General features: G+C 40.2%; 1 protein-coding gene across 1 annotated transcript in view; it reads left to right on the top strand.

The window, feature by feature from the left end:
* The window catches only part of NCKAP5 (NCK associated protein 5), a gene marked incomplete at its 3' end in the record, with an annotated part of 395,713 nt that overhangs the window by 99,214 nt on the left and 281,328 nt on the right, over positions 1-15,171 (top strand). The window contains exon 2 of the mRNA XM_080620860.1: positions 11,823-11,900. Coding sequence (XP_080476986.1) covers positions 11,823-11,900 — 78 coding nt within the window. The remainder of the gene's footprint in view (positions 1-11,822; positions 11,901-15,171) is intronic.

Here is a 15,171-nt window from a genome sequence, read left to right as displayed (position 1 = left end):
AGGAGGTTCCTCCAGTGTATGGATGATAACTTCCTCATGCAAATGGTGGATGAGCCAACCAGGAGAGGAGCGCTGCTGGATCTCATCCTCACTAACAAGGAGGGTCTGGTCGAAGCAGTAAAGGTTGAGGGCTGCCTTGGTTGCAGCGACCACGAGATGGTGGAATTCAGGATCTTGTGTGGTAGGACCAGTACAATAGCAAGTAGAATTGCAACCCTGGACTTCAGCAGGGCAAACTTTGGCCTTTTCAAGCAATTGCTAGGGGAAATCCCATGGGCAAGGCTGCTTGAAGGTAAAGGGGCCCAAGATAGTTGGTTGGCATTCAAGAATTGCTTATTCCGAGCTCAAGATCAGAGCATCCCAACACATAGGAAGTCAAGGAAGAGGGCCAGGAGACCTGCGTGGCTAAATAAGGAACTGCTGGGTATGCTCAAGTGGAAGAGGAGAGTTTACAGGTCATGGAAGGAGGGGCTGGCCACTTGGGAGGAATATAAGGCTGCTGCTAGAGGATGTAGGAAGGCAGCTAGGATGGCTAAGGCCTCCTTAGAATTAAATCTGGTGAGAGGGGTCAAGGACAGCAGAAAGAGCTTTTTCAAATACATGGCAGATAAAACTAACACCAGAGGCAAGGTAGGCCCACTGGTGAATGGGGTGGGTGCCCTGGTGACAGAAGATACAGAGATGGCAGAGTTATTGAATGCCTTCTTTGTCTCTGTCTACTCTGCCGGAGGCAGTCCTGAAGAGCCCTGTACCCCTGAGACCTCAGATGAAGTCAGGTCACTGGAGCAGTTTGCCTTAGTCGATGAGGAATGGGTTAGAGACCAGTTGAGCAATCTGGACATCCATAAATCCATGGGTCCAGATGGGATGCACCCACGGGTGCTGAGGGAGCTGGCTGAAGTCATTGCTGGACGACTCTCCATCATCTTTACCAAGTCTTGGGAAACGGGAGAGGTGCCTGAGGACTGGAGGAAAGCAAATGTCACTCCAGTCTTCAAAAAGGGCAAGAAGGAGGACCCGGGTAACTATAGACCGGTCAGCCTCACCTCCATCCCTGGGAAAGTGATGGAACACCTTATCCTTGGTGCCATCTTAAGGCATGTCAAGGATAAGAGGGTTATGAGGGGCAGTCAACATGGCTTCACCAAGGGGAAGTCATGCTTGACCAACCTCATAGCCTCTTATGAGGAATTAACACGGTGGATGGATGATGGCAGAGCGGTGGATGTGGTCTACCTTGACTTCAGCAAAGCATTTGACACAGTCTCCCACAGCATCCTCATAGCTAAACTGAGGAAGTGTGGTCTGGATGATCAGGTAGTGAGGTGGACTGCGAACTGGCTGAAGGAGAGAAGCCAGAGAGTTGTAGTCTATGGGGCGGAGTCTAGTTGGAGGCCTGTATCTAGTGGAGTGCCTCAAGGGTCAGTATTGGGACCAGTATTATTTAATATATTCATCAATGATTTAGATGAGGGAATTGAGTGTACTGTCAGCAAGTTTGCTGATGACACTAAGCTGGGAGGAGTGGCTGACACGCCAGAAGGCTGTGCTGCCATCCAGCGAGACCTGGACAGGCTGGAGAGTTGGGCAGGGAGAAACTTGATGAAATATAACAAGGGAAAGTGTAGAGTCCTGCATCTGGGCAGGAACAACCCCAGGTTCCAATATAGGTTGGGGAACGACCTGTTAGAGAGTAGTGTAGGGGAGAGGGACCTGGGGGTCCTAGTGGATGGCAGGATGACCATGAGCCAACACTGTGCCCTTGTGGCCAAGAAGGCCAATGGCATCCTGGGGTGTATTAGAAGGGGGGTGCTTAGTAGGTCGAGAGAGGTCCTCCTTCCTCTCTACTCTGCCCTGGTGAGACCGCATCTGGAATATTGTGTCCAGTTCTGGGCCCCTCAGTTCAAGAAGGACAGGGACCTGCTGGAGAGAGTCCAGCGCAGGGCAACTAAGATGATTAAGGGAGTGGAGCATCTCCCTTATGAGGAAAGGCTGAGGGAGCTGGGTCTCTATAGTTTGGAGAAGAGGAGACTGAGGGGTGACCTTATTAGCGTATATAAATATATAAAGGGGGAGTGTCACGAGGATGGAGCCAGGCTCTTCTCAGTGGCAAACAATGATAGGACAAGGGGTAATGGGTACAAACGGGAACACAAGAGGTTCCACTTAAACTTGAGAAGAAACTTCTTCTCAGTGAGGGTGACGGAACACTGGAACAGGCTGCCCAGGGGGGTTGTGGAGTCTCCTTCTCTGGAGACATTCAAAACCCGCCTGGACACATTCCTGTGTAACCTCATCTAGGTGTTCCTGCTCTGGCAGGGGGATTGGACTAGATGATCTTTTGAGGTCCCTTCCAATCTCTAGCATACTGTGAACCAGGTGCAAGGCCTGGTAATGGCAGCTGACATTAAATGTGCTTCAGGCAGAACACGAGCTGACAGCACTCCCTGGGAGCACGGCTGCTGCTTCATTTATAATAAAGCTATGAAAATGCATAGGTATATTCATGTATTAGCTTCTGAGTAATATTTTTTTCTTTATACAAACACAGAGTGAAAAAGCAAACCCATGAGCAGGGGATGTTTAGGAGTATATTTATTTGCATGTTTCATCAATTTTCTGTGTTACATGTTTGTGTAGCATATCGATGAGATGGATGGATGTAAGTCAGAGTAGTTCCACTGAATTAAGCGTTCCAGGAAGAGGCAGGGTGCTGGAAGCAGCTTCTGAGATTTCCTAAGCATTACTATATTTTTAACACTGAGATACATTTTTCTTGACTCTAGATATGTACGTATGAGGCAGTGCAAGCAGAGCCCTTGACACAGCTGATTAATATTCAAAATGTGCTATAACAAGTTCCCTACTCTCTTTGAAAAAGCTTGTGGCTAGAGCAAAGCATGGTAGCAGGAGGGCAAAAAAGGGATGGCAGCAGAAAGCAAGCAGAACCTGTCTGAAATGGAAGTCTCAGCCTCTGGTGCTGCACAGCGCCTTCTCTTTGCTCTTGCAGTTTCTCTGTTTTCCATCCAAGAGCTGATATTTGGGTTTTGCTAAACCCCAGATTTTTAAAACACTACTTTTCTTTTAAAAGACTACTCTACTACCTTTTTATGTAGTTTGGTTTTTAAGTACAAATAAACCCACCACATGAAGATACACTTGGTTTTCTCCCTTGTCAGAAGTTGCCAGAATAAATGTGAGGACAAGTGATAATGAAGCAGTGAAAGAAGATGGTAGAAAACTTCAGGTCTCTAGATATTTGTTGTTAGGATGGATGGCAGTGGTTATTCCAAGTGAGTTAACAAGTCTGATACATTCTGAGAATTAAGCATCTTTATCTGTGAATCCAAAACATCTAGAATGTTAAACCTTAGAATTTGATTTCCCCAACTGTGCAATAGATCCTGTGAATGTTTTTCTATCCTTGCTGTAATTCCTTGTCTTCTTTAGTCAGTGTGAGGCACATGCAAGTGCCATATGTCTACGTAAGCCAAATGCCTCCAACTAGCACTTCCTCTGTGTGTTGTGTTGATTTATATTCATAAAAACCATCCAAGAAATGATTCAGAAATTGTAATTACCTGGTAATGTCAGAAACTGATTAATTAAATGTTCCAGTGTTTACTCTGCATCTTTATGGCTGCTAATATTTCTGGGCACTTTTTTACAGCATCAGTGTCTTTGCTTGGAGTTTATTAATGTAAATTAGATTTGACATAAACAAGACTACAGCTAATTATTTCATGTAAATATACACACTCTGTAGCAGCAAACTCATAGAATCTGCACATCTGTACATGTTATCTTCTTGCCTTTATTTATTTATTATTTTAAGCTCTGAATATCTGTTTTAGCTATACAGAAAATTCGTATTGCCCTAAATAACACTGATGCCTTTTCATTTGTCGAAGTGCTGGGATATAAACATTTCTGACACTCTGACACCTCCTTAACTTACACAACGTCATCAGTAAATATGAACAACCAGGAACTCTCACATGTACCACTATGCTAAGCTTTACTTTGTATGTTCGTTTTGTATTTCACTATATAGAGAGGTTTTACACTGACTGAGGACAAGAATATTCCATATGCTGAGGTAACTGGGAGAGAGCCCCAAACCTCCACAGGAGACACAGTAAGAGTGCTGTGGTGCAACCTGCTCATCCATATCCACTGTTCTTCCAGGCAAAAGGCAGGTTTTCCCCATTTCCTGCTGCTGCAATGGCCTTGATTTTTTTGGTAGTTTAGAAGCTCAGAGAGTTGTTGTCCTTTTCCTTCTCTGGGACTAGTGCGGGTGAGTGCCACTCATAATCTGCACCATTACCTGCATCTGCTGCAGTTCCTGCTCACTGCCTCCTGCTCAGGATCAGGCCCTAACCAGCCTGCTTGAACTTCATTCACAGTGAGCAATGCTCACGATAGATGGGTACCCATGGACACCTGGCCTTTATGCAGACTGGTTACAAAATGATCTTCTGATTTGGCCCCAAATACAAATCAAGGGCATCTACCTGCTGATGCTGTAGGAAACCCTCCTATATGACCTTGGGTTTTGTTCTGGCAATAACAATGTGTACCTCTGATGTATTATTCATTGAAGCTGCTTACTGGTGTTAAAAGCTCCATGACCTAGAGGATGTCTAATAAATGGGAACTTTTCTGGTATGATATCATCCTTTTCCATTTCAAGATAATTCTAGTAAATTCCAGGTAATGCTTTGTATTTGCTTTCACTGATTTATACTTCTTTCAAGGGAAGGAAGCCAGCTAAAAATAGCATGGATTTGCCTGTTGGACAAAATGTCCAGTTTCTTTTACTTACACAGCCAAGCAGAATTATTTGCTCAGTATTTAGTAGAGATGGCAAGACTTCCATATCCTGTTATTTGCATAAAGACATTTAGGCCAAAGAAATGCTAACTTTTTGGAGTAAAAGGTAATTTTACAAAAAAATCTGTCAAGTTCTAGACATGTTCACTGTACTTACTCACTTTTGCTGTCCTTCTTTCTGGTTTTAGTTCTAACTTTACTCAGCACTCTCTTACTTTATGTCCTATCTTAGTTTGAAAAATATTCCAGCCTGTCAAATAAGCACTTTTTTGTTTTTTTTTTTAATGTATCCCAGTTTTAAATTGTCTGTCCAAGTGCCTATTTTCAATGGGCAATATTGTATTACTGTGAATTCTGCAGCATCCAGTCCAGCTGAAAACTGCTTTGCTATTTTTCTGCCTGAATCTGTCATGAGGCTTCCCTTTGGAAAGCTGAAACATATATTTTTGTCTTTTTAGTTTCACTTCTCAGCATCACGGGGGATCTGAAAAGCTCTGGGATTGTTTCCTTCATTCCCAGTACCAAGATACTTAATTGATTTACTTCAAATCTACTTTAAAATAATTAACCTCAATTAAATGAACTTTTAACTTTTCCTCTTCAAGAATTTAAGTCTAGCATCATTGCTATCCTCCTATCTGCTATGATTTCATTACCATATCAAGGCCCATGTAGGTTTTGTAACTCGCATGTAAAACCACTGTAACCTTTAAAGCAACCAAAGCAGCCAAGCATCTGGAGATCAGAATGGTGGCGGTGGTTCTTGCCAGATCTGTTCTTCGTCTTCCAGCTGTGGTCTACTAAGCCAGGGAAGAGCCCCAACAGAATATGGGTCCATATGTATCTGCTGCACATGCCTGCCTGAGCTGTGAGATTTGCTTGTAGAGAATGTCTTGCTGGAAAACAAGTTTTTATAAGCTGGTGGAAGATAACATAAAACTGTTCTCCATGGCCCCGTGTGGAAGAATGCAAAATCCAGTGCCAGTGAGTAGCAGAGTACCCATGTTATTATCCCAGAGCTTCTACTTCTCTGGGGACAAACTGGCAAAGGTTCAAATGCAGCGGGGGTCTGTATGCCAGCTGCGAGTCTGGATAGCACTCCTTTGCCAACTGTCTCTGCATCCCTGCACTCAGCATGCACAGGATGCAAAATCTGTCTGTTAACTAATGAGCTTGTGCTATTTCAGGCTTTATTAAACTCTGCTGTCGTCTGTGGATAGTGCCATTAAATAGGGTGCAAAGCAGAAGCCAAGCAGCAGCAGGAGGAAAACCCAGCTGATTTCTTATGAAAACAACTGGCTTCAGAGGAGTCAGTAAATCAGTTTTAATCACTGCAGCTGAGATGCATTGTGAACTGTTCACTGAGGCTTAAGTGATTTTGAACAATTAAAAAATTTACTCAACGTATTTATTAAAATAATCATTACTATTTTACCGTAATGGTGTAATGTGCAGAAGGGCTCTTGCCAGCCTTCTGCTCCATTGCAGAGGTTCTAAATGTACACTTTCATGCCAATTGTTAATAAAGCTGTCAATTAAAATAACGTTTTGCAATCAGGTAGGAAAAGAATAAATCAGCAATAATGGCAGTTTTAAAAGATCTTTTCTTAAGGCACATGGTTTAGGTTTTATTGGTATTTAGCACCAAAGGTAAGCAGTCTAGCCAGGTGTGATATTGAAGGGAATGATGAAAATACCTAATCCAAAGAGGTTTTATCTTTTTTTTTATACTGATTTATTTTTAGTATGCAGCTGAGTAATGTTGTATAACATACAGCTCACCCAAATCCTTAATCATAACACAGACATTCAAAAAACATAGGCCAGGCAAGAATACATACGAATATAAGTCCTCTTGGGCTGCTGCGAAACAGCCTATTTTCTATCAAAGGTTTGTGCAGCAGGATGATAACAAAAATAAATATTTTATAAAAGTTATAATCTTCTCTAAAGCCACTCTCTCTAGATCTAAAGCTTTCCCCTAGGGCACTCCTCCAAGATCCTTCAAAGATGACTTGTGTCTCCACACTTAGTGTAACAGCCTCAATGTCCCCCTCGTTGCTTTGCCAACAGCACTTCCCAACTGCAACAGTTTGCTTTTTGGCTGCAGACAGCTTTGTTGTTGTCTGATTTCTGGTAACCTTTCCCTGGGAAAATACGACTTTCTGCATTGTAACAGATGATTGTGTGCTCTCTATGCAGTTCCCTGTCTCCAGGGCTGGATGGCTTGAGATACCCACACGAACCTGTCTGCATTTATCAGCCTGTTCATTCAGTGTTTTTCTCCCCAGCGACAAACATCCTCCTCTGTGAAGCCCAAGAGCCTAAATCCATGCTGATCTTTCCTGTCTGGTTTCAAATACAAATATCAGTGGAGTCAAGGAGTAGTGTTGCAGAGGACTGTGTTAGGGCTGTCTGATAAGCGTCTGTCGCAACTGAACCACGAGAGGAGTTAGATGTGCCACAGGGACAATGGGAGGCTTTAGGCTCTGCAGGGCTGAATATGACTTTTACCTCACAGCTGGCCTGTAGGAAGATGAGCTCTGGCCTTGTCTCTATCCCGGTTTCTCTGATTTCTATGCAACTAGTGCATTTCCACTGTGCAGGCAGGCCCTGTGTTGGGAACTTTTTCAAGGGCAGGGAAGGCAGCGGCAGGCGGGGCAGCTGCCATGTCCCTCCATGCCTGGTTGAGGCGAGTGGGTTTAGGACACTTGGGGCATCACTGCTGCAGGACAGCCCCATCCCACCACAACGCCACCACCTCCGAGTGCCCACTGCCCAGTAAAAGTGCAGAAGCACATGCTTAACTTTTAGCACATGAGAAGCCCCGTTGAATTAGGTACACAATCAAGTGATTTGCTGGATCAATGACTGTACCCTTAATCCTTTCCACATATCGCTAAGCTCATTAAACTCTCTTTGATACCAAGATGTGCAAGTTCCTTAAGAGAGGCAGAGATTATGTGCTAATTTTTAGCTTAAATTTATCACTTCCAGCTTCCAGGGAGGGACTCCTGTGCTATAAGCCTAAGGTTGCCCTAAGGGTTTGCTCTGTAACAATGGATGGGAAAATGTTCTGTGTGCTGTATAATTTTTGATACCCTGCCCAGGATAATAACATGGATATGCCAGAACAAATACCCACGTAACCAACCAAAATACCGAGCAGTGGATCCCAGGCCTCAGCGGAGGCACTTCATTTCCTTTCCCTTTCCCCCTTTTTTCTTTATCTGACAGCTGTCCAACTAACAAAGAAAAGAAAAATACAAAATGGCAAAGCAAGCATTGCAAAGCTGGATACTTAGTTCTGCCAGAAAACATACTTAGGTATATTTGTAGGTTTGTGCCCAAGCTAGTGACTATTTTGGTAAAGCAATTCTCTAATGCTCTCTAAATTAGATGAGCTGGTATGTGACATTTGCATACCAACTCCTCCTGGATGCCAGAATCAACGCAGCTGTTGTTAGAAATCTCTTTTACTGCGTTTACACATATTACAGAAGGTTTTCTTCTTTAAACCAATGCAGTTATCTGCCATCACAGGAGCATAGGTGGAGGAGTGAAATCTTCCTGGCTGGAAGCTAACTGATTGAGAAGAAAGCGGACAGGTTTCACCCATTATTCTGAAAAGGATTAAAAAATGCTTCTTTTTTTTTTTTGTTTTAATAATGGACTCCTCAGTATTCCTGCAAGTTGAGACGAATTACTGGAGGTTGGAGTGGGACTTGAAGCAGAGCCAGTGCAGCTCAGGCTCCTGAGGTCTAGTCCAATAGTGAATAACAGCATGGATGGCAATTCCACAACCAGCAGAGCTGCTATATAGTATCATCAGCTTTATAAAAATGCACTAATTTGGAGCCTGCAACTTCAGAGTAAAAATGAGGCGTAATTTGGAAAATGTTGGGGGTCAGTGTTTAGCCTTCTGCTAGTGGGAACAGGTAGAATTGTAAGCCACTTTGGAAACCTGGGGACTACTGTGCTTTCTCCTGTGTTTGGTTGATCTGTCTTACTAGTATCTAGTCTAAGTATCAGTCTTATCTACCTAAATGATTCTTATCCTTATTCAGTTATTGGACCTTGTTTCTGTTTTCATCATTTTTTCTGACATATGTGTGAGTCACTTGGATCCTCCTTCCAATAATACAAACTCCTGAAGTCATCCATTTGCATTGTAAAATGACGCTCTCCGTAGTTTTTCAGTCTCAACAGTTACTCATGCTACTCAAAGCCTACATGGTGCAAGCAATCGTATGACAGAGTTCCAAGGAACAATGCAAAATATTTATATTATTCCTTTAGACGTAATCTATTGCATACTGATAAATGTTGGTACTTTACTGAATTGTATATACAGTCTTTGTGAATATAAAGTCATAGAATCATTTAAGTTGGAAAAGACCTTAAAGATTATTGAGTCCAGCCATAAATAAGTGCGATTACTGTGAGATTTTTTTCTCACATTTTATGCTTTCACTGAATGTGCTATATAATTCAAAATCATAGAGTTGCTCTAAGTCTCAAATGACTGCTATTTCCTTCATGTTGACAAAATATTACTGGCTTCTGATCCAGGGTTTGGGGAATTTGTCTTATTGTGATAGCGGCTAATAGACAACAGCAGAAACCTGGGCTTGGGAACACAGACCTTGTCTGAAGCAGATGGCTTGCTTCGGACATGGCTGGCACATGAGTGTGCCATAGCAGCACAGAAGGAAGGAGGTGCTTCTAATCACGTTTCTATCAAATCATGGTTGATTTTTTCAAGTCACTTTGGCACACTGACAGATTACATACAGAGCTGCAGGTCTTCAAGAGAAATACAGTAATATTTCTGATTTGCCACAGGGAAAACCTAACATTAAGGCAGCAGTCATACAGGATTAACACATTGCTTTCTTTTTCCCCACTGTCTTTATTTCTAGACAATATTTTTGAGAAAATTGCTTCAGAGTGAGTTTTTTTCTATTATCATGGTAGAATTATGCAGAATGAAGCTGCTGATCCTACCCTTGCCCTTAGGGCAAAGTGCACTGATGAATAAATCAGGAATATTGTTTAATATTACATTAAAAAGATGTAAAGGTATTAATACTGATTTATACCAGGTTCATTGTAGTAAAAAATAGTAAGTAAAAAAGGCAGCTTGTTTTAAAGAACTCGGTACTGCAACTAATCGTTATTATGCATTTGTACAGTTTATTTTTTTTATACTGCAATATATGTGTAATACAGAATACTTCACTTGCATTGCCTTAGAAGCAGCTTGCTGCTTAATTGACGTAATGTACTCCAAGTGAAATTCAACTCAGTTGAGTAGCAAGGAGAGTAGGAGGGTTTAATCTAAACAGCACTGGTAAAACAGCTATATTAATGCCACTGAAGTTCATGACATTTCTCAGGATTTGCATTATTTAATGTTTTCTGAAAGTAACATCCACAAGACACATCTACCTACAGCAGTTAGATTTAAATTTAAGCTTGTGGCAACCACAGAGTTTAATGGACAGTTTCACAATCCCCAAAGATTTCCAAGCAATGCAGTTTGAAGAGAACATGGCTGAGGTGCATTTGCACAGTCTCCTCGGGAGCAACTCTCACTCTTCCTCTCCATCTGTGCCAGGGACCATTTCCTTGAGTCACAACAGCCTTTAAGGAATCACTCTCTCTCTGAAGCAGAACAAGAAAATAATTACTGTAGGCAAAAAGACAGAATCACTTAGAATAGTTCCAGTCCTGAAAAATAAAAAAGTACATTTATATATACATTATGATCATTAAAATCCGCTAACATTCATCTTCACCTTGAGAAGACACGATGACATGCTGTCCCTGTTGTAGCTATCTGATATTCCTGGCCATGAAGATAAATAGCTCAGAAGAACCACCTACTTTGCAACAAGAATCTATATTTGTACACCAAATTAGTAATAAGAGAGAAGAAACAATTCCTAATACAAAGAAGAATCAATGTGATTAGTCCACAGGTAAAACAGTGGAGCTATAAAAATGGAGCTTTTGTCTCCAGAAAGTGAAGATAGATTCTTTTCCATATATTACTCCAATACTTGTTATTTCCTGAAGTATGAGGTTTGAAACATATTTTTGTTTTGGTGAGATATTTCAAGAGAGTTTTATTATTACTGATAGGCTTTCAGAATAATAGTAATGTGGCTGGTATAGAATAATAGTAAAGTGTTGGTACTGCAGTCATACAAATATATCATATCACATGTTATTGCGTGGGTATATTCTGAAATACTTTATATAAATAACACTGAAGTTGCCTTCCCCCTGGAAGTAAAGTGGTGTATTTCTATTGCTAATATATTTCTCTGCTGAAAAGAAACATTTCTTTGCACTGAGTTTAAAGGGCAGTCTTCCATAAGAAAAAAATCCAAATTGTTCATCTGCAAATGATTATTTATCAGAAATTCTGTCCAGAATCAAGTGCACATATCTGATACTGCAGGTTATGACATCTGCAAAAGTTGAACTGGAAATGATACAGGAGCTGAGTTATAGTTTCATTTTCAAATAGTGTACAGGCTATAATATTTAAGTCAAATATTCCTTTCACTTTGATTTATATCTAAAATAAACAAAATGTGCACCAGAAGAGTGACTGCACTGTTGAGAAGTTATTTTACAGTCTGGATCCAGGGAAGACAATTCTGGGCTTAGAATACGGATATGCATTTATTTTTCTCTAATTTATTTGTGCTGCTTGCATAGCCTCACCACCTTTTGTCTTCCTCTCAAATAATCTCTAAGAAGTGTATCGGGCTACTGCCCTGTTCACTTTCACTTGGTATGCATCCAAATTCAGTTTTGATCTAAAATTTTACATCACTGTGATGATTTCTGTGTACATGGGATAACCTTGGGTGCAAAATGAAAGTGCACTCCACAAACTGACTCTGTCTTTCACTCAAAATTTTACAAATGCTTTGAACATTGAAAAATTAACCTTTTCATCATCTTTCATTTAGGAATACATGGACTCAAATGAGTACATTGAGCATTTAGTGACTCAGCTGGAAGAACAACGCTGGAATTTGTGGAGGCAAGTACTGTGCACACACGTGTTTATGTTGCTATTTTGGAAAAAATACTGCAATCCATAGTTTTCATTCTTGAGTTCAAATAAATGATTGGGTATTCAGTTTCTCCACTGTTTAATTCTTTGAGGACTAGAAAATCTTACCTAAGTGGAATAAGTAGGGCATCACACACAAGTTGAATCTTGCCTTTGCTAATCAGACAGTTACACACATGCACAGGTTTCCTCATGTTGAATTTGCTAAACAGTGGACGCTAACTCAACTTCAGATTCTTTTAATTGGACTCAATTTAAGAAATGGTCTCATATTCTTGAATGTGTTTTCACTAAATGGCACACAAATTATAGCCAAAAAACCAGCATAGCAGCATGAGAAATTGAGAGTTTTGAGACTGAAATAAACATGTTCTTAAAATTTTGTAGTACTTTTGATGATCCAGATTTTCTATTTCTCCTTTGGTTTTGTTGCTCAGTGCAGGCTGCCCTGGTTTAAGCAAAACAGCGATTTCCACATGCTACTGTGCACCTCCTGGGTGTTTCTACCTGGCTGTACAGCAGATGTGGTAACTGCACGAGCACTTCTGAAGAGCTCCTCAAACAATAAGATTGCTGCAGGACTTTGCAAAACTCCATGCATTTGTCTGGTCTAGTAAATATCATTTACTCACAAGTGGGGGTGGTCAGCTCTCGCACAAAGGTGCTCACTTCATTCCATACAAAGATTCCTCTTTACAATAACAAGTTTATTGCATATTGTGCTTAAGTGGTTTTGCTGCTGTGTATTGTTGATGCCTTCCTTTGATAGGATGAGAGGTTGTGCGTTGTTTGCATCTTTCCATCTTTCCATCTTATCAAGCATCACTCAACTGTGATATGATGGCAAGAATTTCTAAACCTATAGATTCTTTTTTCTTGTATTTCAGCAGTACTGTTCTCTAGCTGTTGTGTTAGGGCTGTTCTAGTATGAAATGGTAAAGGTAGTGATGAAATTACCTAATCTTTAGGAGGCGCAGAAGTGTCACACCCTTAATGAATTAATTATCTCTTGATAATTTCTACATTAACTCTTCCAGACTTTCCACTTGTATACAATTATTATTATCACAGCTGGTCTAAAAAGATCTGCATGACAGCACTTTGCAGTACTTGCTTGTACTTGGCATTTTCAAAGTATTCAGTATCTATTAACTATCACTATCTCATATTTTTATAGTTACCAGCTAAATTCCTACCTGAGATACCATATAATATAATGGAAATGGACTAATACCATTGCTGAAACTCATTGAACATTTACAGCCATATTTTTTTTCCAAATGCAATATTTAACTTTTTTTTTTCTGAAGGCACATGAGCAGTGACAATCTTTACTAATATAGAGTCAAATGCAAAGTAATCTTCAGGGAATAATTTAATCTTCATAGATTGAAACCTATTTCACCTTAGTTCTGATCAAGGAAGAAATAATGATCGGTATGATTTTTCAGTTGAATACCTCTTATGTACAAAAAAATGTAGTTTTGTACATGACAGTACTAGTTGGTATCCAGCTCAGAAACTTCTTGACCTATAGGATATAAAGTAATATGACAGCATTTACAGCATACAGCATTTATGATATGGACTTGGTCTTATTTATAGGCAAAATTCAGAAAGTTTGTGTTTAATCCATGCTTTCTTTTAATGGTAGTCAGAATAATTGGCACAAGAAACTGAAGTTTACATCTAAGATTACAGAATTCAGGAAATTATTTTTGTAAGAATAAAAGTGATAGCATTACATGTGGATGACACCACAATGGTTAAATATAAATGAACAATAAAAAATTAAAATATGAAAAAGTCGTTGAAAAGTAGCAGGGGTGGTGAGTTTATTTCATTATGAACAGACATTCAGATGTGTTCTGAAAATTCAGTGGGTTTGGAAAACTGAAGACAGTAATTTATTTTTAGTATTAACTTATATTTAATACTATTTTTATGGAGTATCAACATAAAAAATTAAGACTTACAATGAGCACTACAAGATAAACCCTTCTGGTTTCACCAGTCTTCTTTGAACACTTTATTTTTCTCTTTCAAATCTCAAAGATGTTTCATGGTGGGGATTATGCTAATAGCTCGCACTACACAGGGGCAGTACTAGGCTGTCTATAGCCAGACAGATGTCCTAATAAATCAGCATAGCCCTCTTCTCAGACTTCATTATGCTCTTGATTTGTGACTACCATGATTTTAACCCACTGGGTCACTGGGCGCTGAACCTGACATTGACCGATAACCCCTACTTTACTCTAGGTGAGCTAATAAAAAAAGACAGACACAAATTCTGACCATTTAGCTCCTTCACCATTACTTACAGCCAGGACAGATTTATAGCAGCCCGGCTAAGGCAGAGGAGACTAAAGCCGATGTCATGGTGTGCATATCAATTTTACATTTTCTTTATATTTCCACACGTACAATGGGACCCTAAAAGACATGTGGGGACAAAAATTTCTTTTCATTTTAGAGGAAGACTGTTTATATACGGCATTAGCATCTGCTGTGGAACATTTATTGCTGTAATTGCTGTCCCAAGAGAACTGGCTATGGTTAGGTCACGTTTTATAGCTTTCTACTAAAATAGACCTCTAGCCCAGCTTCAGTTGTTTTGTTCTTTAAAACCTTTACAACAAGTGAAGGTACCTCACTAATATGTGGAGATGCAGACTTTTTTAAACATAGATTTTCTTATGCTGAACACTTCTTTGCAGTAATTATTTTCACATGAAGAATGATGAAAATGATAGCATACTTGACTTGTCAGTGGTTCCCCCATTTCTCAAGTTTGAACAAAATAAATTTACCCAATGTGAGACAAACTTGACCCCCGTCAATGTAAATTGCCAATATTTATCGCCAGAGATGATGCACAATAGTGATTGTTCATTCAGTGTATCAGCTTGGACCAGAACACTGGGTTATTTTAGATCTCTCTGCCTTGTCCTGTCTGGAAATAACTTTGAACAGGACAGAATTGGTTGGGGTGATTCCCTGCAGTGTTGTTTCCCACAAAGTCATTTAATGTTCTGTCCAGTTCAGCTAATGTGGATTACTGTGTGTAATTTTTATTGCAGAATCAAACGGACAATCAACATGAGAAGCAGAAATTTGCTCCTGCGGTCTTTGCTAATTGACCTTTAAGTCCTGACACATAGATCAGTGAGAGCAATTACTAGTTTCCTTAATAGAAGAAAGAATTCATATTTCAGCGTAGGATGCTTACCTAACTATGC

The sequence above is a fragment of the Psittacula echo genome, assembly GCF_963264785.1.
Source record: "Psittacula echo genome assembly, chromosome: 6".
In the NCBI taxonomy this organism is placed as follows: domain Eukaryota; kingdom Metazoa; phylum Chordata; class Aves; order Psittaciformes; family Psittacidae; genus Psittacula; species Psittacula echo.
This window is presented reverse-complemented; position numbering and strand designations above follow the sequence as displayed.